We start from the raw sequence: 27,833 nt of genomic DNA on the forward strand, positions 1-27,833 counted from the left end.
TCGTTTCCCTCTTCCTACGAATCACCGGTGTAATGCTCATTTCTAAACGCTGCGAGGAAAATTGCCTTTGTCACTCATTTATAACTATGAAATTATTTTTAACGGCTGTGCTGATCGGGACTGAATGAAATGCATGAATAGATCCACGTGTTGTGTGCGAAATAGTTAGTCAAACTAATTTGCTGATAGCCGGCTGCTGAACAATATTTAAAAAAAAAAAAACCTCTTTAATATAAAAAATACGTTTATTGTTTGTTTGTTTGTTTTTTTTTTATGTAAGTAGGATTTTCTTCTCTCTCTCCTGTATCAAACATGAGCCTATATTGGGCTTCGTTGCCGCTCGGTGACTTCATCATCGGTGACCGGTCATTGAATATTCATTGAAAAGCTACGGGAGTTCTCGGTTTACAACAGAGTGCGTCCGTGCGCGTGGTGGGAACGGTAGCAAGATGGCGGCGCTGAAGGAGGAGCAGTGCTACGGACTGTCCTGTGGAAGAGTGAGCAACGGCAGCAATGTGTCCGTCTTTCACGTAAAACTCACTGACAGCGCCCTGAGAGCTTTCGAGGGCTACCAGAACAGTAAGGTAAGCGGCCGTTCTGTCCGCGGCGGTATTTTTTATTTATTTATTTTTATTATTATCGGTAATTTTTTTTTTTTTTTTTTTTTTTTTTGTTTGCGTTTGAAGTGAGTCGGGGCGGCTGTGACAGGCGGAGTGAGGTCAGTCCTCTCTCCCCCTGTCCTCCTCCTCCTCCTCCTCCCCTCCGACCCCCATCGGCTCTGTCTGCTGCGGCTGCCCGCCTCCGTGCTGCGATACGCGGCCGCGGTGGGCAGGTCGCGCCCGGCCAGTTGGGGCTTGATTAAGTGTCCAGTTAAGCGGCCACCGGCTCTCGCCTGGCCGGGGAGAGGGAGGCGGAGGGTGGGGGTGGTTGATGCTGGATGTTGGGTAACTGTTCAGCCTTTTTTCTTTGGTGTAGCTACACCCAGACTCACCCAGACCGACTGTTGAACACCGGACTCGGTCATTTAAGTTCGGTGCTGCTGCACATTGAGCCCTGCTGCTTATTGTTATGATGTATTTTTATTGTATTTCTGTTTGTTTCAGTCGGCGCAACAGCTTCATCTCGGTGTTGTTGCTAACTTGACTTAACTTGAGAATTTTAATTATAAACACCGACTAACTTCTTAACTGTGTACAGAAAGTTTAAAGCTGTCAAAAAAAATAAAAAAAAAAATACATCTGCTAGCTAAACTAGCCACACACCATGGTGGTGTCGGCTAAGCCGCTAACTTTATCTTTCTTTCAGTGGCCAATCCGAGGAACGCCTTTTCCTTGGTTAACAATGTAAAGGCAACATGGTGAATAATTAGGAAAAGTACCCAGCCTTCATCAGAAAGATGGCCATCTCCTTCCCTAACCACCCCCCCTCACTGCCACCGACGGCTCATGTTCAGCTCACAGCTGAAGAAGTGACTCAAAGTTATTCAGCAGGAGATCCAACACGTTTTCATGTCAGTAAAGAGGTAGACTTCCAGATCTGACATCTAAAAAGGCTGCCGCTTGCTTAGCTTCTCGTACAGAGAGCTATAAGTCTGATGATGGCCATCTAATGTTTCAGCTTCTATAAATATTTGACAGGGAAAACCTGGCAGGCCTGGAGGAAAGGGCCTTATCTCCGGCCTCAGTGGCTGCTTACAGCACGACTGCATTTGACAAGTCGAAATAACATTTTCACAGGCATTTGAGCTAGTAGCTGTAGGCGACGTTAATTTAAAATGATTGCATGATGTGGGAAATTGTTAGAATAAGCGGTAAATCTCTTTAATATCGTCTCTTTATAGCTTGCATTGTAGTTTTGTTGGTTCTATGTAAATGTAGGCTGTTATCACATCAGGGTAACTAGAGATCATGCTAAACTGAATAAGATAAAATGATGTATTTTATGGCTGAAATATGAAGATTCTAACCAAAGAGATTTAAACTGTTGCTCTCATCTTTTAGTGCTCATGATTCAAAAGAACTTCTTCACTCTTTGGCCATTGCTCAGCCTTGATCAGAAAATATGGCCAACATATTTCATTGTGTTTAAAAAAAAAAAAAAAAGGCAAACAAAAATGGCTTTATATTTTGATTTTTAAAAAAAATGGATGATCTGTACAGCTCTCTTTATCATTTATAGTGCTTGTGCTGATTCACAAGCACTACAAGAAGGCAGGACAATGTACACGATTGTCTCAAACATCTAGGGCATCAGAACGTTGATGTTCACACTATGGCTTTCTCTCAGGGGCTAAAAGTTGCCCCATATTTGGTATAATTGTTTTACTGCCATAAAATTGTGTAAATAGTGCAATTTCAAATTCAAAATGTGTTACTAGGGCACATTTTCTAAATTGATTAGAACTTTTTCAGGAAGAAATGTCAGCTGAGTTTTTGGTCTTTAGGGTTTTATGCATTGATCACTGAAGAGGAGTCATGTTTTCCCAGTAAGATGCATCTTTATTGAGAATTGTCTTTTGTTCAGGCTTGCAGACTCATCATCAACTCAGAGTATTGTGCATGGTATGCCTATTGTACAACAGTTTCCAGTAATCAAAAGTGCGCATGATCCACGGCTGGTATATGTTGGGGTCGGTATTGGGGTGCATCTGTTAGCCTGGTCTGTCCTTTATGCGATGAAAAGGTGACATGACAATACAATATGCTCAAAGAAGATGCGAATGTGGCTGTTACCAGCTCTTGTCATGTGACAATCACATTACCTTCATACGTTAACACGATGAGTACACATCATCTGACACATTCAAGCATTGGTGCCTGTGTGCCACATGCCCAAATTTATCACATTTTGTGCCTATACACATGATGTTGGACACGAAAATGGTCTCCGCATTCAGCTGCTCACAGAAGCTCTCAAAGCGATGCAAATTTAAACGTACATTTAAATCTAGACAAGTGTTAAATGACAAGTGAGCAGTGCAAATATGTTAAGCCTCTCCGCTAACACAGACCACATGTACGAATGGAGACTGGCAAAAGATATCGCACTACATGTGTCTGTCAGATTTGTTGCATGTCAGGGGGGGATCAGTACAAGCTTTTGGCTTCTCATTTGCTTCTGTTAACAGATTTCTCTGTTTTCACATTTAGCCATGAAATATGGGGAAACTTCACCCTGGCTTAACTAAAAATCATGTGGATCACCAGAGCTGTTTAAGAAATGTGTGATTACAGTTTCTAAGGTCAGACCAACTTAGATCAGAAAATAAGTCCATTCCTTGTTCTACTTATATTAACCACTATTGGGGTTTGAACAGAAGATAATAAAAAAAAATAAGGCCTACTTATTAGCACATAATACCACCACACCACAAGTTGACATTCAGCTGTGGCTTGGGTATCTTTAAGGGAGCAGAGCACCCTGGCTTTCTTCGTAATTCACATTCGGGCTTGACCAAGCAGGAGTGAGCTGTGAACTCAGAAAAGGAAGAGGAAGAAAACCATTGACTGGCATACATCATCGAATGTAAAAGTTGTGGTGTGGTCAAGTATGTAAACAGACAAAGTTGGTGATGTCTATAGTCCGAGCAGTTTGGGGCCCCGCTGCAAGTGTATCCACTCTACAAGCACTTGCTGTACAGCACAACATCTAATAAATTTTACACTCTAGCTACCAACAAGAAATATAAATAGCAGGAACAGCTGAAGTTGTCAATGGATTTATTGTGAAGTCCGTTTTATGGTATATTGTTGAAGATCAAGAAATAAAATGTTTGCAGAATTGAGTCACTTCCAAAGAACACTAACTAACTAAATGCAAATTCCTGTCCCAGATGCAAAACTGATTCAGTTAGTTTGTGCAGTAGCCGATGTCACAAGAATTGAGAGTAACTTTTGTTTTGGTGACTTTTATTCTTTTTTTTTTTTTTTTTTTTTTTTTTTTTTTTTTTTTAAATGCATTTTTGCAACTGCCATTAGTAGAAACAGTTCAGCTTCCTGTGTGAGACGTGATTGTTGAAACCAGTTCCTCTGTTAGTACGTCCGTGGACTGAGTCAACTGGAACGCTCCCGCTGCAGGACTGGCAGTGCAGAGACTCACTTTTTCTTTTTTACCAGTTCTGAATGAGTAAGGCAATTGGAGCGTCATCAAGCTGAAGGTTATAAAGAGTGCAGATAAGTTAGTCTCAGAATGATTTGGTACAGCACGGTAGTGGAAAATGCAGTTTTCAGATAGTTTAATTCAGTGGCATTCAGTTTTTTTTTCCTTCTCAATTATTGATCCAGTTTCATATATCTTGAAAAGGAGGTCCACAATAATTAAAACTATTGCAATGAAATAAAATATTAAGTCTGCCTTATATAAAATTAGCATTCGCTGGCAGTCTGGAAAGCATGCGTATAAACTGACAATAAATCTTGTCTGCTGGCACTGCAGTATTACACTGGTGAGAGATGAGTAGTCCCATTTGAATGTTAAAACCCTTTGTTGGCCCTAGTCACATCTTTTGTATTGTGGTGAGGTAATGGATTGGCGATTATAAGCAGGGAGTCTGGATTTTCCATTCTTAAGGACAAACATCACACTAGAAGCACCAATAGTGGTCATCAGATTATTTTGTGTTGCATTTACATTTTAAGCCTTAGAATCAACTATCATCTACTGAAATTACCATTTTGAAACATGTCACAATGTAATCTTTTTAATGAGTTATATTTTACAATAAGCATTTAAAACAAATCTGATGGTTTTTGTGCTTACACAAGGTACCTTCTGTAGTATTACTTTCAATAAGTATGTTCTGCCTTTTTAAATGGTTGTTGAATTGCACAAAAGTGTAAAATTATTGAATTGTAACAGATTTCATACACGAAGACTATATCTTCATTGTTGTTGGATCAGAGTTTGACATTGTCAACACCGATAGCGCAAAGAATATGGCGTACTGCCCCTCTCTGTGTGCACTTGGCTTTATTCACCAGCTCAACACCTTTTGATTAAAGCAGTGTTTAATTAGTAGTATTAGTTAGTATTATTATTATTAGAACCCCTCAGATTTTAAATGAAGCATTTATTTAAAAAAAAAAAAAAATAAATAAATATTAACTTAAAAAAAACCTTGGATGCAGTAGGTTGTTCAAAATCAATCCTCAGTTAAATACCAGGCTATGACAGGCTATAGGCTTAAAAGATGTCAGCTTAAAGGAAACCATTTTTGTTCCTTTGCCTGACTCCAATCTACCCATGTCTTGACCCCTATGGGCATGGTATGGGAAGTAATGGAGACTGGTTGGGGATTCTGTTGCTTGATGCTGGGCAGCCTGTGCTAGTGCAATGGTTATTTAAGGAATGCTGACTCTCCACTTTCAGTAGATCACGGGGCTCTGCGAGAGAGCACCATAACTACTAAGGCCAAATTTGACTCTAAATGTCATGGTGTTCTGTCCTGTGGTGAGGTTGCCACAAGTGACCATGTCAAGCCGGTGTCACAGCAGGTAGAGCAGACTCACTGACCTGCTATGTCTTTTTCAAGAGATAAGTCGTGGTTTGGTCTTGACTCTGCAAACACATTTGGTGCGTGTGGTTGTTGGCTAATATTGGAGCAGTATGCTTGAAAACAGGCACAACTGCACAGTTTTGTGTGTGTGTCCTCATCTCTTTAAGGATTCAATGTCTCAAATACTGTGTACTCAGAAACTCGAATCGGGCCAAATCTCTACTCAATATATGAAGGTGTCTCTGTATTTGAAAAGACTGATTATGAAAGGTATTCCCTCTTCTTTTGTTAATGATGCATTCGGCCACAATCCAGATCATGATATTTGTTAGTGTTGTCAGCCTAATGTCTACACCAAAAGAAAATTTAATTTCCCATGTCCACTAAGCTTTTTTTTCTTTGTCCTGAGGTTCAACTATGAGACTATATCATATAGGCAGAAATGGGAGATTCACAAAACTGCTTTTTTGTGACATAATTTAATTTAAGTCCCTCAGCAATGAAATATTCGGGCAGCACAGCTAATAGTGTGACCCACAGATACTGTTACTGTGGGACTCTTCACCTGAAGCCACTCATACACCAGTAAAACTCTTCCATGCTTTCATTTCCTCTTTTTATATCCATAGATACAATCTAAAGGTAAGAATTTTAATCAACATTTTCATATTGAAATGACATGTAGCTTTTCATCATTATACAGAGATGTTTATGTCTCGTCTTTACTGAAGGAGTAAGAAGTCATGTTATTGGCTACTTTAATGTCTTATCTTGGGTCCGGTCCTTGATTCGGATTCTCTCAATGTATAAAATTGACCTGATGGGGATAGTTATAAAGTCATATCTTCCAAACGGCTGGGGATGTTCCTAAAGCAGAGCTTTTACAGCTATAATTAGGATCAAAATATCCAAGCAGTAAATGGTGGCGCGAGGCTCCTCTTTGTTTTTTGTCTGGCTGTTTTGTCTTTACCAATTCCTGTACTGCTTACTTTATAAGTGTCTTAAGTATAAATTTATTAAGACCTCCAGCCCAACTGCATACATCTAACAAACTGCAAGTCTAGTGCAAACTTCTAACGCCTGCTGAGTTGTCACTTTCACATCACTTTCGCAACAGATTCAGATTCCCAGAAGAACACAGATTTTATCTTTTCTAAAATCATATTGTTTACAAAGTTGGAGAGCAAACAATGGTACTAACTTCAGCTTTCTGATAAATTTGATTATTTTGTAAAGGGCGCTGATATACCCTCATGCCACATGGATGCAATACATGCATTTTGTGCTTTAATTATTTTTATGTTATTATTGCGTAATAGAGATGCATTGACATGAAACAAAGATATACTGTAGACTTAAGTCCTCAGGTTTTGTTTGATAGAAGTATCCGGTCACAATTTATCTTTGGGTAAGTCTGTGTTCATGTTTATATTTATTTGTGTGTATGCTGTGCAGCACAGGTCTTTTTAATTGTTTAACAGTAGTACAACTGGATCAACAGTTTTGTTATTTTTTGTTATTTTTTTTTCACAATTTGTATAAATTATAAAATATGATAGTAATCATGGTCAGAAGCTGAAGTTTAACCGCATAAGACCAAATGGAGAAATTGGACTGATAATGATTGTTAGCATAGTTTGCTGCATAGTTTTGCAAACTCAACGAGAAGTCAGTTCTATGAAGTTGAGTTTATTGGATAAAATAATTTAAGAAGAAATTGTGGTGTTTTTTTTTTTGTTTGTTTGTTTGTTTTTGGGGTTTTTTTAAACACACAACCTTAGCTTCATGTGCTGATTATCGCAACGATTATGATCACAATCATGAAATGGTACAAAACAAAAACGTTTGATGCCATTTTAAGATCAAGAGCAAAGGTAACTCAGCATTCCCCAGGCGAAAAACTGTAAAAGCTTCAAAGGGTTTTTCCATGTGATGAAGAGCCACTCGCAGTAAATACACTAACAAGTAAGGCCAATTAAGCCTACATGCAAGTATGCTACTTCAGTTACTCTCCTGACACTCTTCTGTAAGAAGAGTGTTACACCACATTTCACTCACAGTGCATCATGCATCATTTTTGAGTGTGTCCTGAGTATTGAGGACACACAGTACCATTTACCCCTTACAGAGTGTGTGGCACAAAGTGTGCTGTCCATCTCTGAAATCCTAGACAGGTGGAACATGTCATCAGTGTGACAGTTATGCAACGAAACACCTGATAATTTGGGTGACACGACCATACCCATAGGGACGTGGCTGTAATGGTGTTCATTTACTACAAAACAAAGAAATCAATTGGCAGTGCAAGATAAAAACAGCAGAGGTTTGCATTATGTGAAGATCTAGTTTAATATAGTCTTTAAAGTGTATTTGGAAGATAGGGCCTTTTTCATGACTTGTGATTGTAAAATGCATCTCATCATCAAGCAGGTTTATAAGCTCATTGAAGCTTTACTGTCTCACTCCCTAATCTCTAAAGTAATATTTTGGGCACCTTTTGGCAAAGCAACTTGAGCATTGTAACTACTTGCTAAGTTTGCCAATTGTTGGCAAACATGAATTCTCGGCACATATATATATATATATATATATATATATATATATATATATATATATATATATATATATATATATATATATATATATATATTATTATTTTATTTTATTATTTTTTTCCTTTTCAATATATTTTTAAGACTAAGAAAACTTACTAGGTGAACAATATTGTCATCAATTCAGTTTTTATCACGGGCAGCTTGGCTTCACATATACCCTATGTGCAGCTGATGTCCACTGCTGCAGGTTGACAGCATGTGAGCTCATCCATGGCCTTGTCATCGATCCATGGTCATAACCCGCACTCTGTCCCTAAGGTTAGTGCTGTGGAACGTTCTGGGCTCAGGTCCCAGAGAAAAGTGACATGTCAGCAGCCCATTCAAATGAACAGGCTGAGGGTAGCACTATGTTACCAGTGCTGCGATGGGGGAGGGGTAGGGCAAAGGGTAGTGGTGCTAAAACTGGTGCTGTGTTAAATATTGAGCCTATTGAGGAACACCTTGCAGTGTTTGGAGCGCTGATGAACCGAAACAGTATTTGTCTGTCATCGTAATTGAAACAGTGGCTTTCTTCTTCTTATCTGATTCAACTTTAATAGGACCAGAAAGGGGGTGCAAAGATTAAATTGCTTATCTAGAGTTTTCCCAAATGCCCTTTCATTCTCATATCATGCAAAACATGGAAGGCAATCTTCACAAAAGATTGTAGGTATATAGTAGTGGCTCTGTGAGGCAAAGATTATTTAATATTACTAGTTTAGTATGTATTGAGTTTTTAAAGCGATGTGAAAGCTTTGATCTTATGAGGGTTTGCTGAAGAGTTAAAGAATCTTGCAAGTTATTATACTTGATAAAGGGAACATGAATGTTTGTGCCAAATCATCATCCAGTTGTTTGTTTCAATAAAAAACTTGCATCAGCTTCATGGTATCCAGGGAAAAGCTGGGTGATCATAAATGTGAGGAGGCTTCATCTTTTTGTTTGTTTAAAATGCAATAGCAACCCATCCAATGGTCATTCTGTTACAAGACCAAAATGCTTGGCCAACTGACTGGCATGACCATCACAATTATCTCTAGAACTATGTCACTAGTGTGTCTAAAAAGACTTTGACTTGAACTTGGTACTGCCTCTAGTGGTGGTATTAGTATTGGTAGCTACAGTTTACAGTAGATCACTTGGTGAGTGAGTGACTCTTGTGGTTACAGCTTGTGAGTTGAGATGTTACAAAGATGCAATTAAATTTTACAACATAATGGCTTAGCTGGCAAGGTGTTAAGGTGAGTTGGTAACGCTCCACAAGAAGGGTCAGCAAAACTCGCCCAAGGCTCTAAAACTCTGGCACAAAGGTTATGACTGGATTAGCCCAACCTATCTACATCTCTGTCATGAACAAAATTCCTTTGCTCAAATGCAGTGCTCACAGAACAGTCGGATTTTAAAGTGGCGAAACATCTGTATAATATCACAGCTTTTGGAGGTTTCAAGTGTGTGGCTTTCTATAACCCAGTGGCCCCAATCCCCTCACATGCTGACACTCTCTGCATGTGTAGGTCTCATTATTACACATAGCTGGCTGCTGTGTAAATGTATCCGCTGCTTTCTGCTCTTTCCAAACAATGTGCTTTGGGAGAAGGGCGTAGCTTTATGTGCAATTGTAACAGTTTTTGACACCTGGATTACAATGATGAAACAACTGGAAATAGATCTGGCTTTGGATATCCAGCACAGATTCATTAAATAATGCCTTAATGGCCTTGGCACATATTTAAGGTCTACTAAATGTCATTGCAACTAAAATCTATGGGAATTGCCAAGGGCGTCTGGTGGCCTAATGGCTAAGCCACATACCACATAGCAGCAGTATCCATGGTTTGGTACATCCTTTGCTTTATGTCATGTCCCTCTTTTTCCCACAGTTGTTGTTCCATGTCTCTTACAAATTTTTTCTGGATGAAAAGCATAAAGGCAAACAAAAAAAAATGTTCCACAATCCAATCATACTTTAGTCACATAGCCTCTGTTAGTTCTGTTGATTTTTAAATAAAGTAAAGGCTATGATGTATGTGAAACCAGATTAAGGCCATAGTTTACCAGCCTTTTATCCATTCAGCATATCTCTGGGTCAGAAATAAGGCAACACTTCAAAGAACCTAGTTTCTTTGAGGACCTTACGCTCCCTTAAACTTTATGGACCCTAACTGGATCATATTTAATCCACTAAAGCAGTTCCAAGAAGGAAGCCAGTGTCTTCCTCTTTTTGATGCTCATAAATGTTTAGTTCCGTAATGTGTAGTCGCTGCCGTAAATAACAGTATGGCTATGGTTAAGTTATGTTAATGGTTAAGTTACTACAGTTAGCCATAACCCAACTCTTCTTAAAAATTAAAATTGCTTCTTGAAATTTGTTTAAAAAAAAAAAAAATCCAGTTTCATCGGCCTATAGAATTCCATTGAGGGAAATGAGAGTACTGCTGTATTCTTTTAGTTCATTTGTGAAGATGAAACTAACTGTGGATTTATTAGAAGTGAAATGATAAACTAGAAACCCTTTACTACCCTTCCTGTTTTCCTGCGTTTTCTAAACTGTGTTTAATGTGTTCAAAGGAAAACAAATTTTGACAAATGTATGTTATGTGGGACAGCTAATTTTCATTTCAGTACTGATTAATCTTAAAATTATTAACCATTGGAGTTGCATGTAATCTATAAAACATGGTAGTCGTTAACATTTGTTCAGTGATTAGCACATAAAAACAGCATCACTGCATTTCTCCCTCACACAATCATTATCTACTGTGTCTGAACATTTTTAAATGTCAGTGACTGCATAACTGGCTGACTGGACAACGCGCGCACAGACAATTGTGGTATTTCTTTCAAAGTTTATCTAACTAACTGGCAGAGAGAGTGATAGCAGTCATTCTAACTGTCTAGACAAATTACAGGTAGTGGCCCTTTTTTGCAGTCTTTATATTAGTACAAGTTTTTAGTTTGAGATGCATAATTTACCTACTTGTCAATTGACAATATAATTTACATGCCCCGAGATTTAAAAACTTCATTTTAATGCCGTATGAACCTTTAGTAATGAGTTCTGAGTTACAGATAATCTAGCCTTGAGCAGGAAGTAACCACTGAACATTACCTTAATTGGGCTTTGGTAAATGAGAGAGACAAATTGTTCTTGGCTGTTAACTCAGCCTTTAGGAGTATGATCTACACAGTGTCAAAATAAAGGAGTACTTCTTTTCATGTTGTTTCATAGTGTTTATGCAAATTTAAAAACGTAATCTCATAGCTTTGGATAGAAAATTATATTAAAATTGTGGTTATGCTGTGGCTAACAGCTCTGTAAGACAATGGTTTTTATGCTAATTTTTCTCAGCCTGCGTTAAACTGGTTTCATCCACGAACTTTATGCATAGTCTTCTCCATAGCTGAAAACAAAGAAAGAAGTTTTGCTTGAGATTTGTTGAATAATGCTGTTATTTCTTTCTTTTATAGGTACTTTCTTCACGCCCATTGATCAGATTTAATGGAAACCAAGGGGTAAGATAACTTTCTCTCACCGTCTCCTCCGTTTGCACACCTGAGTTCTGTTAATATTAATGAAAAATTATTTCAAATAAATTTTCTTTGGTTATAATTACAGCTCGTCTGAATCACAAGGTTTTTAATTTCAGACATAAATTAATGTTAATCAAGATGTGATAAAAGCTGAAATACCATTTGACAGAAACACACACACACACACACGTACATGCATACATACAAACACAATTCTGGTGTAAGCTACAAGCTAGCAATTGTGTGCATTTGTCCCCCCAAACATGATGCTTCTGTGCCGTGTCATAAAATGTTTGCCAAAGAAAACTGTAAGAAAGGTGCTGGAAGGGCCAGTCCAAATTTACCAGCATATCATGATGCTGTGTGCTTTGTCTACAATGCTTGATCTAAATGTAATAGTGTCACTGAGAGCTGTATAAGCAGGTGGTTCCCAACTTCTACTGCTGCTGATCATCACTAGCTCTATGTCGTGGTCTTTTTGAGGTGTCTATAATTGAATTACCATAACACTCTCACTTTGTACATTGATATATATATTTTTAAGAGGATCAGATAACGCATTGGTGGCCTACTGTTTAGTGGTTTTGAGCAGACATTACCTGATTAAGTCTCAACCAAATTACTTTTAATATCACCAATATGAACAGTGGCAGGGTAAATACAAGCATGTTAATCAGATAATAGTTAAGAGCAGACTGAAAGCTGCAGGTGTGTGCAATCACTCATATTCACCACAGAAGCAGAGCTAAAGTTATCCCTGCCTGTCACTGCTTGCTTTGCCTCATAATTGCAGAGGCAAGCTATTGTGCTAGGTTGCCTTAGTGAAGTAATGATGAAATTGGCCCTGGACTGTTTATATATCCTAGAATGCTCTTTACCCACACAGGCATGCCAGTTCTCCCTTCTACCTCTACACATGCAGGCAATAAACATCCTTATGTTTACGAGCCTTTTCCACATAAGCAGTTGCTTCCTGCCTGGACTAAAGACAGGGTGTACATGTGTGAGCCTGCCTCTTCAGACATGCAGACTGTTTGCTCTTCAATAGTAGCAAGTCTCAGTGATTTGCCACTTTCTAAACGTTGTGTTGGCTATCAATCCCCATCCAAAATGTTGTCACGATGAGCTTTTTATGGACGTGGCGGTCACAAGCCATTGCTCTGCTTACTTCCTCCTTTGCACACGTACAAGTGCACACACTCTCAATCCTCCTGCCTCCTCTGTACCTCCATGTCCTTGTCATGTGCCACCTCATTAAAATTAATTATAAAATTGGGAATGGTCCACTGCAGAACACCTAAGTCCTAAACACAAGCACACATCTGTCACTTGTATGCTTTCATTGATTGCTTTATAACCAAGTAAAATCCATTTTTGAAATGTTTGTGTACCAACGGACATGCTCTGGGATGTTTTGCATAGGCCATATGGAACATGCATATTTTTAATCTGTTGTCATGTTTGAAATCTGCACAATTCAGATGTCAAAACCGATTTATAAATTTAGGCTGTCAAAGCAGCAGAGGAAAGGAGTGCATTTTTATTGATGTAGCAGGCTCACTCTGGAGGAAATTCTGTTGCTATTGAGATCAGAATGCAAGTCAGAAGTGTGGAAGTGGCTAAATTACTGAGCAGATGGCCTGGCGGTCCCATTTTCATTCACTCGTTCATTCATCTGGTACAGCTCAGGCACACACACGCATACACACAAGTTTTGGGAACTTTTTTTTTTTTTTTTTTCTTTTTAGAAAGGAATGAATCTACATCATTTTTCCAGTCAGGTTTGTTTGAGTTCAGCTTTTAAGTGGCCAAAGAAAACCACACATGTGGGTTCCATAAAGTATGTATGATTCAGAAAAATCTGTGTCAGTGAATCCTGCATCCAAGCTCTGATAAGGGTTTTCCTGCAAATGTCTTTCTGGTGGTTTAACTTCAAAAACTATACACAGAATGACTCAGACACCTGCAGACACTTTGTACGCAATAACACAACCGCATACATCTGTACTTTAATGCTGCATAAGTGGCCTGTAGAAATGAATGAACAGACATGGTCTATATTTGTTCCCTCTCCATCTGTCTCTATTAATTTCTGTTTGTTTCTGACTTGTGTTTTCTGCCTCTAAATCCAGGAGACAACAACACATGAGTCTGTGGCTCAATAACAACCATAGATTTTGCATTGTATCTGTTAGCACTAGCATGCTGATGTATGGAAATATTGGCTGAGTGTGGTAGGCTTTGTTTGGTGTCACCTTATTTACCATGGGTCAATACCATGGGTTCAAGGAAGAAATTTGTTTGTGGTCTTCTATATCCTCAGTATATATATATATATATATATATATATATATATATATATATATATATATATATATATATATATATATATATATATAATTATATAATTTTTTATTTATTTTTTTTTTCAAACTAGCAAACTCCTGCAGAAGTAAGTCTTTTTAACCCTTGAATGTCCTCACTAAGAAAAAGCAATGGAAAAAATATTTCTTTGCATTTTTTATTTCCTTGGGACAATAATAACAAAATAAGAAAAATTCAAAGTTTTAAAAGTATAGACCTCTCCCAAATGGTTGGGAAGGACATTACAGGGTTAAACTAAATGGACCTTTTATTTTTTCCTCAAAATATTATTTAATCAAAACATTATTCTGATAAGTCCATGTTATAAATTACGTTGTTCCAAAGTATTAATTGCAATTAAATAAGTTGTCAAGAACATCCACTCAAAATACGCAAAAGGCACTACTGTTGTGTTGTCTAGATTGACATTTAAGGCAAACAACAAAAAGCCCCATTCTGGGTTGTATTCAGTATATGATGACCCAGTTTCTGTCTTTCTAAGAATCGTACTTGTCCATGAGTATATTGGTGTAGGCATTTTCTGTTTTCAACAACCCCAACTTTGTAGAGCTGAAGCTCAAGCCATTTGGTATGGAGGAGCACTTCTCACTCTTTCATCGTCCTTGGTATGAGTCAACTGAGTCATTCCCCTGTGCCTTGCCTTTCAGTCAGCTTCTCTGCCTCTAAATCATCTCTGGATTCACACTTAATCTCTCTCTTTTTTCCTCTGCATTTCAGATAAACCAGATTTAAGTGTATTTGAGTTTAAAACTGAAGATGATGGAAATGTAGTCTTCTTTTAACGCTAGAGTCTAGTAGTTTCTGTCACTGTTGCTCCCTTTCCCACATTTCATCATGGTTCACATCTCTATAAGACTGAGTAGAAATAAAATCCTTTCAGCTTTGCTGCTTTTTTTTTTTAATCCTGAAGTTGGTTTTCTTTGTGTGTTTATGCCACATTTGAAAGCACAGATGCAAGTCAACATGTTGGTAATGTTGTTGTGACTTGGTTATTCAGAACTATTCTCCTGACAGTAGCAACTTTAGCATTGAGTCATTGATATCTGTTGTCAAGACTTCACTTCAAATGTGATTTAGGGCTTTACAAAGAGTGCTGTTAATGTATATTGGCTGTTATCCTGTGGACAGGGTGGAAGAGGCAGTCTCAGTAAAGAGTGCAAAGGACTGGCTGTATAGTGATAATCTATCTTGACGCCTTGAGTTGGTGGTCAGCTCATAACAAGATGTAGGAGCTTCTTCATCAAGTGTTCAGTTTTGGTAATGGTAATGGCATCATCACAGTTTTCTGCTTTAGGCATTTAGTGGATTTTAGCAGGAGCAATATATGTTACTCTGATATACGCAAGCCTAAGTCTTCCAGGGACACAAATGAAGGATATTGTATTTATTTATAGTTGGCCATCTGCAGCCTTTACACATATTGAGACCTTTGTAAAACAGAGCTGAGCTGCCTACAATCTGACCTCAGTCCAGTCGCTGATTAAGGAGCCGGTGAGTGACAGGCTCAGCTTCTGATGTAGGTTAGGTCTCTCTAAATGAGCTGCTCACTGGTGAGAAGAACCTGTACTGGGGATCCAAAACCATATAATTGGTAACTTCAGCTTTCCTCTGCTACCTTAGGACAGTGTGAAGTGTACTTCATGGCTGTGGCACCGGTTTAATTTGCGCTCTGGTAAACAAACCTAACCATTGGGGTTGCCTGTGAAGGCCCTTTGGAAACCCAAGCCGCTGCCTGGCCTCAAGTGTTTTCACTTGAATCTTTCTCACCAGAACTTTTATTTATTTAGTCTTGAATTAATACTATTTCAATATGAAATAGGTTGATCAAATGTGGCAAGGCAAGTTGTCAGAGCTTTCTCTGCTCCGCCTTTTACAATTCACTCTAAGAGGTTACTGCCATTCATCTTTGACACTGCATCAAAATGTAAACCATTTGCACCTAATGCCTATTATTAGTAGCACAAAGTGAATTTTAAAGAAGAAATGTAGCACCCTCATCCCATTTATCAATATATCATTATTTTCTCTTTTCCAGCAGCTTAAAGACAATAAAAGATTTGTTTTGGAGACTAGCAGTTAGTTGATAGTGATTAATTTATAGGGTGGGAAGAAGATAATTATGGATGTGGAATAAGATGTGCATGATGGCTTCAGTGGTTAAAGAATGCAGAATATCTATGAAAGCTCTTCTGGTACAGTGATTTAAATGTGGCTTTTCAAATCACACACTGGGAACACTCTGCAGTGCACAGACTATCCAAGTAGATATAAGCTGGCAGAAGAGAAGCCAGTGGGTTTTACCTGCATTTTGTTAGGTGTTGAGTGTTTTTGATGCCAGCTAGAAAATGCCTCTAGTTTATTCTCTGCCAAGTGTTTAAGGTGTACAGCACTGATTTATGATAACACTGAATATATCAGACAGAAAAATGTATGTGTTAATGTACAACTATGATGTGTGGTGCAGTTAGTAATTCATTCTTGGGGTTAATAATATACAGATATAAAAAGAAAGTAGAAAATATATTTATGACAGCCAGTAAAACTGTCTTACGTGTGGCTATGCAGATTTTAGTGGTTGGAGAGTTCTGCATCAAGATGCCATGTTGTTTTGCTCTTTAGTGATACTTAAACTGTTTGATCGCTAAGTGAAGGGACATCACGAATGTTATATGTTTGTGTTTTCCTTTTTTGTCTTCAACAGAAAATTTCAATACCACGGTCAGAAAATTCCAGTGAACTGCAAACCTTTACTTTCTACCTGTCAAATGTGGGCAGAGATAACCCCCAGGGCAGCTTTGACTGCATCCAGCAGTACATCACCAGGTGAAGGCAAACACTGACACTCACTCACTTTTTCTCTTGTCTTTTTTATAGCGTGTGCAACAAATCCTTCTCATTCAGGAATACAAATTCACACACTATATCATTTTAAATCTCGACTCAACGGTCCAAAGTGTTTCCCAGTAAAAAATCAGTTTAACATACGTGAGACTGAAGGTGACTTATCAAGCCTCTGAGTTAGGCGCTCTACAGACATCCTTAATGAACGCACGGCTCCAAGTAGAAGCCATTAAATGAAAATATGTTTGACACATGGTAAATGATTTGCTTGGCCCATGTATTTTCAATAAAATGGGTGTGTAAAGGTAACAAGCAGTATCTAGTCAAAGTTCAATTAAAACTGACCAAATTGTTTTATGGAAGAAATGCGTCTGTGCTCAGTTGTAAAATAAGGGTAAAATTGCTCAGAAAATAACTACTTCGACATTTTTGACTCTTGCTTGTCCTGCAATTTCTGGATATCTAGTAGTATGCAGCATCCACAGAAGCCCTGTGAGTCTACCCCCTTCCATGCATCAAACCCATTAACATCATTTTGCGCAATTTTCTAGCTAAACAGCTACAAAATATGTTGGCTCATCAGATGAATATGCTTCTTTCTTTGAAGTAAAAGGAAGTAGAAAACCCAGACAGAGCAACAACAAGAGTCTTCTGCTTCTCTGTCAGGTTTCTGACCCCATTACTCTGAAAATATTTTTAAAAAGTGGGTCAGCTGGAGTTCATCTGAATCTCTGACTGGATCCTAATCAACCTTGAGTTCCAATCTGAAACCCAAATGACAGAGCTCAGCTTCCACCAGGCCCACCAGCACCACCTCATTTTCTGCCAAATCATCATCAAAGTAGAGGGGAACCGAAGAGATCAGGAAAGGCGAGAAAGAATGGGATTTGATCTGGCACTAAGACATACTGTGGGAACCCACAGTTGGATGGCAATTGAAATAATAGTTGTGCCCTCAGGGTGTTTGATGGATCTCATTTGGGCAGGAATGCACAATGAATAGATGGGTTATTGCAAGTAGTGAGATTTATGGTTGATGCTGAAAATCAAAAAGGTAGTGGGCTCGTGTGTTTGAAGGTATTATCCCCTAAAATATTACATGATGATAATAATGTGCGGTCTGTCCATTTTAGGTAACTGACTATAATTGTCGTCATGCAGCTTCTGTCCGTTTCCTACTGAAACTTCAGTTTGCTTTATCCCTGCCTTCCTCTCTCTGTCTCTTGTTTGTTTTGGCAGTGAAGGGAACATTCAACTGGATTGTTTGGGTGGGATCCAGGACAAGATTACAGTATGTGCCACAGACGACTCCTACCAGAAGGCCAGAGAAAGCATGGCCCAAGTTGAAGAGGAGACGCGGAGTAGAAGTGCTATTGTCATCAAGCCTGGGGGAAGATATGTAGGTGAGGAGACATAATATTTGTAAATGAATATCACAGGTCAGTCACACACTTGTTATCACCAGTATTTAATAAGTCTGCTTTAAGTGACTGGTGTCTCAATGGAAATACATTTTTCCAGAGAAGTGTCTGGGGTTAATAGCACTCTGAGAGAGACTCAAAAAATGTCTGTTCCCTGCATACCCTAAGCGCTTGTGAAACCTTTTGTATTAAGCTAGGAAGTTTGTCTGGGTCTGGGCCTGAATGGCAGAGGTCCAGCACATGGCCTCCATGTCTCATCTGTAAACAGGACTTTATTGAATTTACTGGAGGTCGGTTCTTCAGTGGTCAAACATGTAATGAACCACCTACACATTGATCCTCTTTCTCACTAACCCCATGAAGGTAATCTAAATACAAAGAGGCAGAATTGTCCCCTGGGTATAACCCATCAACTTCCTGACTTTTTGTTTTGGTCTCTGACCTGCACTCTAAACCGCATTGTGTTGAGCTGCGCTGAAAAGCCACAACAGCCCTGCCTCATTGCCTGCAAAGAGAGAAATCCAGTGTAGGCCTATTCACTGTATACCAATGACTCAAAAAATATTTATTCCAACTGTGCTGTGGAATCAAACAGTATTTCAGTCTTGGTAGGAGGGAGCGCAAGATTGATGAGAATCTGAATAACCTGAAAAAAAATCTCAGGAGGAGAAGGTGATGATAGCTGATGTTTGTAAATTGAAAGTGAGTTCAGGTGGACATGACAGAAGGAGAAAATCATCTTTTACGAGTCACCTGCCAGGTTTACCAGTCATTAGTCATAGTATTACAGTAATACACAATATTTTGTCAAGAATTTTTTTTTTTTTTCCTCTCTTACCTTCAGAGAACAGGTAAGCACAGTCTGCAAGCAAAAAGCATGCACGTCCTTCTCTGCCATGGGGGTGCAGGTCTGACAATTTTTACTGCAATTTATGATTCTCATAACCTGAATTTCTTGTTGAAACCTTTAAATTAACTCTAAAGTAAACTTTTTTTTTTTTTTTTTTTTGTACTCCAGGAACCCCATGAGCCAAATTATTTTTCTTTTTGCTCATTGTTTTCCTTCTTGTCTTGCTCCACAATGTAATAGTTTTGTCACCCAATTTAGATTTTAACATTGAGCATCAAAAAGGTGCATATAACAGGACACAGAGGCATCGAATATTTGGTCAGTTAAAATCTTATCCAGTTGAAAAATAGGAAGTTCAATATAATCACAATTACCACAGTTTTTCTTTCAGCAGATAAACTTGTTTTATTTTATTTGAGAAATAGTTTATTAATCCACAGGAGAGTGGAAATATAATATTTCTAGAATGTGTACAAGTAATAGGGTTTAACAAAAAAGGAATATAAATAAATAATACTCCACTTTTTCTCCCACACTAACCAATATTGTTTTTTCCAACCTCTAATATCATATTTCTGTAACTCCTCTCAGGCAAGAAGGTTCAGATCCGGAAACCGGCACCTGGCCTCTCAGACATTGCCCCGTTACGGAGAACATCCCGGCCTGTCATCATCTCTAGCAGTACTCTAAAGAAAAGCACGACTCATCACAGGCCACTCCGAGAACGCCTCATACACCTGTTGGCACTCAAGCCTTACAAGAAGCCTGAGCTGATCCTGAGGTTGCAGAAGGATGGCCTCTCGCAATTAGACAAAGACTCCCTGGACAGCCACCTGCAACAGGTCACACACTCCAAATCACACTTTTTCATTACCATGCCACGCTATACAACTTCATACAATTCATAATTCTGAACTCACCTGTGGCTCATTTGCATTTTTAGGTGGCAAATCTCAATGGGAGAGACAGCACCTTCACATTGAAGGACTTTTTGTATAAGGAAATTCAGAAGGACTGGCCGGGCTACACAGAGGGAGACCAGCAGCTACTCAAGAGAATCCTGTTTAGGTATGTCAGAAATGTTGAGTATGTATTTTGTTGCCAACTTTTTTTTTTTTTTTCTTTTCTCTTTCTTTCTTTTTGCCTAATCAGCCTAATGTTATAATTGATCAAGTCTGTTTTTGTTTAATTTGTGACTGATGAGTCAGTGGACTTTATTTAGCAAATTTTTAATAGGTTGTGTTAGGTGGAATAGTATGCTTGTAGTCTGAGGTCTTTGCATTTAGGCAACAATAGCTAAAACTGTAGCAGTAACTTATCTTCAATAAACATAACTTCATTAAATCCGATGGTTTGGAGCTATGATTTGGGAGGTTGTGGAGTACATTTCTGAGAGTGCAAACCATCCTAATTTGTTTGTTTGGACTCTTTGTGGGAAGGTTGAAATGTGTAAGAATTGTATAGCTGCTGAACATTGTAGAGGAAAGTTTTTCTATAGATGAGCAACATGTATTTATCAAAAATTATTACATTTTGTTATTTTTGTACAAAGCAAATTAAGATGAGGGGAAACAATATATCAATGGATAATAATTTATTGTTCCCATTTTCATTATCTATGCTGTGCAAAACACAATGTTTGTTTGTTAGAATGGCGGGTGTCTGTCACTGGGAAGAATTGTGTGTGCTGTCCTGAATTTCATTCTAACTGTTGTTTGTTGACAGCATGAGCTGCTGGCCTTCTTCCCAGTGGAAAAATTGGGTTTCTCAGGATCTGGGACACTAAGGAAAAGCAAGCTCCCAACTAGCTATATTTAGACCAGGCAGCAATGCTCACTGCTGAGGTTGTGTTTATGTAGTGGACTTGAGAATGGCTTCTGTTCACAATGATGAGCATAAGTATACCTGCAGCACTCCCCCAGCTCAAGTGTTAAAACTGTGTGGCCGGAACAATAGAAGCACTTTTAGTGCAATACAATAGCCCTACAGCACTACTTTGCTGTGTTGTCAATCTTTTTTTTTTTTTTTTAAACTCCTACTTGTATAGTTTTTAGTTTTGGGACTGTAGTATTGCTTTGGTGTAAAGGTGTGTGTGGTTACTGGTCATTCAGTGTATTTCCTGTGCTTCTGTGCAAATGTACTTGCATTTGGTTTGTGAAGGCATGCATATCTGCAAGTACTCATGCCCTATTTGTAATTGGGTTTTTACTTTGGACTTTGAGCTCTGTTTGTGAGTTTATCAGCTGCCTAAAAACCATAGCCTCCCACATAATACCACCTCCCCCTCTCCAGCTTCTCCATATTTTTAAGCTAATGCAGTCAGTCACGCAGGAGTAGCACAGCAACATGACTGGAACGCGCATGATGCAACAGTGTTCCAGCACATGCTGATCTGTGTGTGAGGTGGCATTGGTCCAAGGTTCAGCCATATCAGTGGGCCTGCTGTCTCACTCACAGCTCCTGTCTGTCTGACTGTCCCCACCACACACATGCACACTAATTGAATAAGGGTGGGGCATTGACAAGACTTGATGTATCCAACTGCCCCCTACTGATAATGTCATCAGCTGTGGCTGCAGCATCTCTGCATGTCTGCATCGTTTCAGTCTGAAATGTCATGTCTGTAGCTGTGGCTTCTTAGTTTGTGTCAATAAACCTTTCAACCAGAAAGAACTGTCTGTTCAAGCATCCAGACCAAAATGAGCTGCAATAATGATGTGGATGTGAGGGAATCAGGTGTGAATCTGGCAAGTTAGTCAAGACTTTCATGCAGTGTATTTGGGAATAGTTTGGCATGGAAATAAATGTACTCTCATGGTTCCATATTAAGACACTTTAAGCCATCTCTGCACTGTGCATTTTGCTTCTAAGACATCTCAAGTTCAACCAAAAGGAATTTGCAGCACTGTTAATGAGATTATACATTTTCTTCTCTGGCATCGGAGACCAAGTATATATCGATTATTTTTAAATACTGAAAACTGTTAACCTTGTCAAAAATATGTGCAGATTTCATTTGTGAAATTTTGTCTCACAAAGCAACTGCTGTATCTCATTTTCAATGGCTTGTTTTGATACTTCTGTAGTACAATCATGGCAGAAATTATATTTTGGTTGTTTTGGTCAAGTATCATATTTTGGGAAAGACCATTTTAAGTTGTAACTCATTCTAGGAGGATAAACGGATACAAATAAAATTGATTCTGCAAAATACTCACTTGTCTGCTCAAACAAGTTAGCAATACACTGGAGAAACAGTCATAAGTCATGGTCTTCCCTGCAACACCAGTTATTGTGAAAATTATATTTTCCTCCTTATATTTTTCTTTTTCTGTGTGTTTCTGCTCATCATAGGAAACAAAACAGTTCTGCACCTCCACCTGAGAGCCCGCCTAAAGAACTGGCCAGTAGCTCGCCCTCTCAGGTGAGCTTCCTACTCTTTATTAGTTATACTATTTTGCAGTGGTCATAAAGTTGGGTAGTGCTTATTTCCATTATGACATTTGAATTCTGGGACTCCTGGATTGCTTGATGTAAATTTAGTATAAACACACTTTCCACAGCTAATTATTGACCAGAGCTAGCTTGCCTTCAGGTGTACCATGTATTCTGAATAGAAATGGTAGAGAAATAGTGAATATCCTTTCCGATACACATCTTTTCACTAAAGCTATTAGTGGATCATTTTTTCCACCAGATATCCAAACACTACCACCTGCAGTCTGGTGGTTTTTATGGTATTTCTCAGTGAGGTAATCTCTCAATTCCTTTCTCAATCAATTTATTTATTTTTTTTTTTTACTTTTCTTTCAATATGTTTTTCTAAACTTGTTCCAATTCCAAGATGTTTTATAATGGCTAAAGCTTTGTTTCATCAGTTTTCATCCCTCATTGCCTGATTCATATTCCTTGGTCTGCTGTTCTGTTTTTATGTCAGTTCAGCCATTGTTTGCACTTCCATTAGGTAGAGGGAGGTGGAGCTGCTCTGTTACATTAATAGCTCCTTCCTCTCAGGTTCTTCTTCCACAGACACCTACTGAATGACCCTTCCTTTCCACTCCCTCCCTCAGTAAACACAGTACACAGACACTTAAGCAAACAGTACCCCAGGCTCATTTTTAGATTCAGCTGTAGCAAATAAGCTGCATATACACCTCAAATAGGTGAGGGATGAATCATGTAGTGCTGCAACATTACCAGGGCAAAAACATGTCTGTTAAAGTCTCCAAAGACAGTGTCACATAAATGACACATTTGTGCATAATAAGTTAAACTAACCTAAGTATTTCTTACTTTGAAATTGATTTAGAAAGCCATCCAGACCAAAATTATGTGACTCACTGTGTCTGGCTGTTGTCTCATAATGCCAAAGTTTGGCGACTGGGTCAGCCACTCCCAGAGACATTAGTGCATACTGGTCAAACAAGGCCTGGCTGTAATGTAATCCCTGGTATTGTGAGAAGACTCAGTACAGACTCAGTGTTACTGAGAATAGTTTTCCTCTTGTACGTTTTTTGCTGTCTCTATTTATGTGCTTATGTTGGAATCCTTCTCTCTGTACAATCTCTTGTGCTCCATAGTTCAGACCATTTTTATTTGCTCTGACCTGAGTTTCAGTTTCCTCCTTGCTCACTGTCAGGTGAACTGACTGTATTTAGCCGTGTTTGAGGTTCTCTTTCTAAAACCGCCATTTCTCTGCCAGAAACGGCCTGCAACTGCTGACTTCATTGACCCTCTTGTCAACAAAAAACCCAGGATATCACACCTCGCAAGCAAGGCTGCAACAGCCCCAGTTAATGGCAAGCTCAGCTCCTCCAACGGTAGGGGAGAGATAGGAGGGGTGCAGACAGAGATGGTTCCAATGTCAGATGGTGGCACGACGTCCAGCTCCCAGCAGCTCCCTGTGCTGGACATACCTCGTCCTTTTGAAGCGCTGTCGGACGTCAGCAATGACTCCAACCACAATGGGAGAGACTGTGACTCTCAGGAAACAGCGGTGACCGAGAGGCTCAGCCAACCTCCTTCGCTCGTCTCTGTGTCAGCGGGCCTTACTGCTCCAAGCATTGGCACATCATCTCCTGGACACTTGGCCCTGGATGGCCTGCAAGACAAAAGTCTTTCATCCCTCAGTAGCAAGTCCAGGAAGAAGTCAAAAAAGCATAAAGACAAGGAGAAGAGCAAAGACAGGGAGAGGGCAAGAGAGAAGGAGCTAGAAAAGGAGAAGGAAAAGGAGAGGAAGAGTCGTGAGGAGCGTGTGCCTGAGCCTAATAAAACCTGTGAGATGAGCCCAGGAAACCTCAAAAGCAACAGTATTCCACAGAAAAGCACAGGTGAGACCAACAGACACAGAGGTCATCTTCTTCTTCTACACAAGATGTCTTTATTTACTGAAAATCTGCTTCACAGCTCCTGTATCAGACGAGATTTCTGGATGAAATAGTACATTGTGTAGACACATTTAGTCATCCCTATAAGTGATGCATCATCTGACCGGTATGGAAGTCACTGATTAAACAGAGACCCCTGCTGTTCAGCATTATGCATTTTATGGAGGCTTGCACATTAAGAGGTTAATTGAGTAAATAATAAATTATCTATATACTAATCTCTTGATATTCCAGTTTTTAGAGACATTTTGATAAATACCATTTTCTTTGACTTAGTTTCAGATCTTAATGGAATGTGCAACAGTACCAGTATTCCTTCTTCATCACTTGAGGTGGCAGACTATTTATTGTGAGTATTCAAGTTTTAAATCTTTGTAGATTCTATGGAAATTTTGTCTAGGCTGCCCAAGAGCCTAAATTCTCCTTAAATTCATTATAATAAATCAGAGGGTGTAAAACAAGGCAGGAGAGTTTAAGGTTTATGTGTTCTAAAGCTCATGTTCTAAAAACAGCAGGAAGGTGGAAAATTGAATCTTGCCCACTTACTGACAGTTTCAGCAGTTGCTCCAGCATACAGCTCACTAAGGCATTGAAGTTCGTGCCCTTGGTGTCTGATTTCCAATTTGCCTTTTGAGGAGAAACTCTGAACACAGTAATGAGTTGCATATTTTTAGAGTCAGTGCGATTTATAGTCCAAGACTATCAGTGTTTCATGTCTGACTTTAAAATCATAAAAAGCAGCACCACTCCAGAATCCGAGATTCAGTGAATTAAGAACCATCAGGTTTTCTTGGTGGCTTTTTTCTTAAAAAGAGGTCTCTAGTGACCTCCAAGTGACATACCTGCATTTTAAAACCTTATGGTAAACAAAAAATGTATCTAGTATTTATTGATTTATTTATTTTTCAAAGAAATCACATGTTCACAAACTAGTTTTCACAATCAATACTTAATTAGTTAGCTGGAAAAAGTACATAAGTAGAATACAATTTTCTTGTTACATTTGCTTTATTTCTGTATTTGGAGCATGCTTCACTTAATGTTTATGTTTTTGTTTTTTGTTTTTCTTTCTTTTTTTATGTTGGTTCTTTTTGTCCTGAGCTGCTCGGTAGCTGGGTAACATTTTTTATTATTCACCCACTAGGAAGTACACTGTAATCGGGTCTCCGGAGCAGCGTCAGAGGTATAAAAATGATTTCAACGCTGAGTACAGTGAGTACCGGGGTCTGCACGCTCGGATAGAGGGCATCACCCGGCAGTTCACTGTGCTTGACAATGAGCTCAAACAACTCCAACAAGGCACAGACAAATACAAGGTAGAGTCCCAGAAGAGTGAACACACATTTGTTATTCTATTTTAGAAAAATCTTCCTTAAATTATTCACATCAGGTGCACTCTTTGTGTCTATTTGCAGACAATCCATAATCAGATACTTCAAGAATATCATAAGATAAAGAAGGTAAGCTTTCCAACTTAAACTGATTTCAATGGCATTCCAGTAGTTTGAGACTGTGACGTCGTGGTTTTTCCATATTCCCTGCAGACTAATCCAAACTATAGCCAAGAGAAGAACCGCTGTGAATATCTACACAACAAACTGGCACATATAAAGAGACTTATTGCAGAGTACGATCAACAACAACTTTAAAAAAAAAAAAAAAAAGGTATTGGACAAAGTTTCCCTGTTATCTCTGGAAACCAAGCAGATAAAGGAAAACTCTGCTTGTGCTAAAAATTTTTCCTCATGAAAGATGCCATGAAGGGAGTATTTATCTCATTGGGGCCAAAAGCCCTAGTGAGTACTAAGCAGTACACATGAGCTCCTTTCTCTTTCCTTTCCTTTGCTGCCCCCCCCCCCCTTAGATGGGGTGAGCCATGTATGGACACCTCCATCTGTGTATTTAAAACGCATCCGGAAAGAAAAGTTCTGTGTGGCTTTGTTCTTTTTTTCTGTTCTGGTTCTGTTTTTTTTTTTTTGTTGTTTTTTTTTTTTTTTTCCCCCCCTCAACAGCCCACTTTACTTTATAGTGCACAGAGATCTGAAAGAGTCAAAATGTGGACAGTTTCCCATTTTCTTTTGAAACATCCAAATAATCTTTCCTGCTGTGGACACTGAGATGGAAACTGAATATTATAGATTGTATGCCAATAGCAATTAATTTGTTTTTGTGTTAAGAAAAAATCAGTTAATGATACATCAGGTTTCCCCATATACTGAAATGAATGGTTGGGATGTTTATTTTTCTGTTATCCACTTTATTTATTTTTGACACTTAACTAGGGGGAATGGGTCTGTTTTACACTCCTCAAGAACCAGTGCTTACAAGCTGTCTCTTATTTTTCATTCTCACAACTTGAATGTCAGCCAGTATTTTATTCAGAAGCTGCTTTGCCCATCTTATTGTCAGTCAGTTGGCATTGAATTTTTTTTTTCTCTTTCGAAGAGATGCAAATATTACTATTGATTCAATCAAAACAATGCCTCTAAATGCACACAGTCAGATAATGATTTGTGCGCTTGGCCTTTCTTTTCTAAAATCATGTGCAGATGTCTTAATAGTGGGGATGTGTGCAAGTTTCCAGTCCAGAGCTCTAGATTTTGTACAACAGTCTCCTCACTCGGTCACAATGAGCTACAGTACTTGTTCACCACTTGCAGCAGAGGTTCTTACTTATGGTCCATCATTTTCCTTCAGTATTAAGCCCTTAAATGGTTGTCTTTCCAGTTTAGATTGTGATGGCTTTTATAGCAGTTGAATAATTCAGCTACCTGAGGAGTTCATTGCCAGCTTCATCACACTATAGAAAATCCTCTAATTGTAAGATGATGCAGACGGGGGATTGAGAGAGAGAGTTATATATATATATAGGTTTTTTGTTTTGTTTTTTATCTTCAAAGTGTTTAACATTTTTCGTTGACCCACAGCTCTGATATCTCCCCAGCTAGCTTCCTTGATAATTTAAGTAATGTTAAAGCAGCAGTGTTTACAGTGTCCATTAGATAATCAATTTTTGCTCTGTCTGCTCATCAACCCACATGGTAGTCCATTCAAGACGACTGTTAAGATGAAGCCATCTTTGATCATGTTGCGAGCAAAGCCCAGAGGAGTTCCTCCTTAGAGAAGGAATGCTCACATGTGACCACTTTTTGCCTTTTCTAATGTGATGTCAGATACTCAACGGAGGATGATGTGAAAATCCATCTCCTGGATCAGCTCTAGTCTCTGATAAGTGTAACATCAAGACTGATTCTCTGGACGTATCCGAAGACGAGTCAGAAATGCTTTTCCAGATGATTTCAGTCAGCAAATGCATTTCTTATATCGATC

General features: G+C 38.7%; 1 protein-coding gene across 2 annotated transcripts; it reads left to right on the forward strand.

Annotated features, from left to right (window-relative positions):
- Positions 1-377: 377 nt before the first annotated feature.
- Positions 378-26,195, forward strand: ell (elongation factor RNA polymerase II). 2 transcript variants are annotated; one of them, XM_029500430.1, is made up of 13 exons: positions 378-579; positions 8,489-8,496; positions 11,557-11,601; positions 16,706-16,827; positions 18,085-18,248; positions 19,708-19,958; positions 20,060-20,184; positions 22,471-22,540; positions 23,819-24,446; positions 24,780-24,852; positions 25,648-25,819; positions 25,919-25,963; positions 26,048-26,195. In XM_029500430.1, the coding sequence occupies exons 1-13, from the start codon at positions 450-452 to the stop codon at positions 26,150-26,152; spliced, it is 1,938 nt and encodes a 645-aa protein (XP_029356290.1). In that variant the 5' UTR covers positions 378-449; the 3' UTR covers positions 26,153-26,195. The 2 variants fall into 2 exon arrangements, with proteins under 2 accessions (XP_029356290.1, XP_029356289.1); XM_029500429.1 differs by lacking the exon at positions 8,489-8,496 and having other exon boundaries at positions 378-584.
- Positions 26,196-27,833: the final 1,638 nt, after the last annotated feature.

This window comes from Echeneis naucrates, chromosome 4, assembly GCF_900963305.1.
Source record: "Echeneis naucrates chromosome 4, fEcheNa1.1, whole genome shotgun sequence".
Classification (NCBI taxonomy): Eukaryota; Metazoa; Chordata; class Actinopteri; order Carangiformes; family Echeneidae; genus Echeneis; species Echeneis naucrates.

Coding starts and splice junctions, on each gene's coding strand:
- ell (XM_029500430.1), top strand. CDS start 450: ATGGCGGCGCTGAAGGAGGAGCAGTGCTACGGACTGTCCTGTGGAAGA. Junction 18,249..19,707: donor GCCTGGGGGAAGATATGTAG/GTGAGGAGACAT, acceptor AACTCCTCTCAG/GCAAGAAGGTTCAGATCCGG. Junction 25,964..26,047: donor AATATCATAAGATAAAGAAG/GTAAGCTTTCCA, acceptor TATTCCCTGCAG/ACTAATCCAAACTATAGCCA.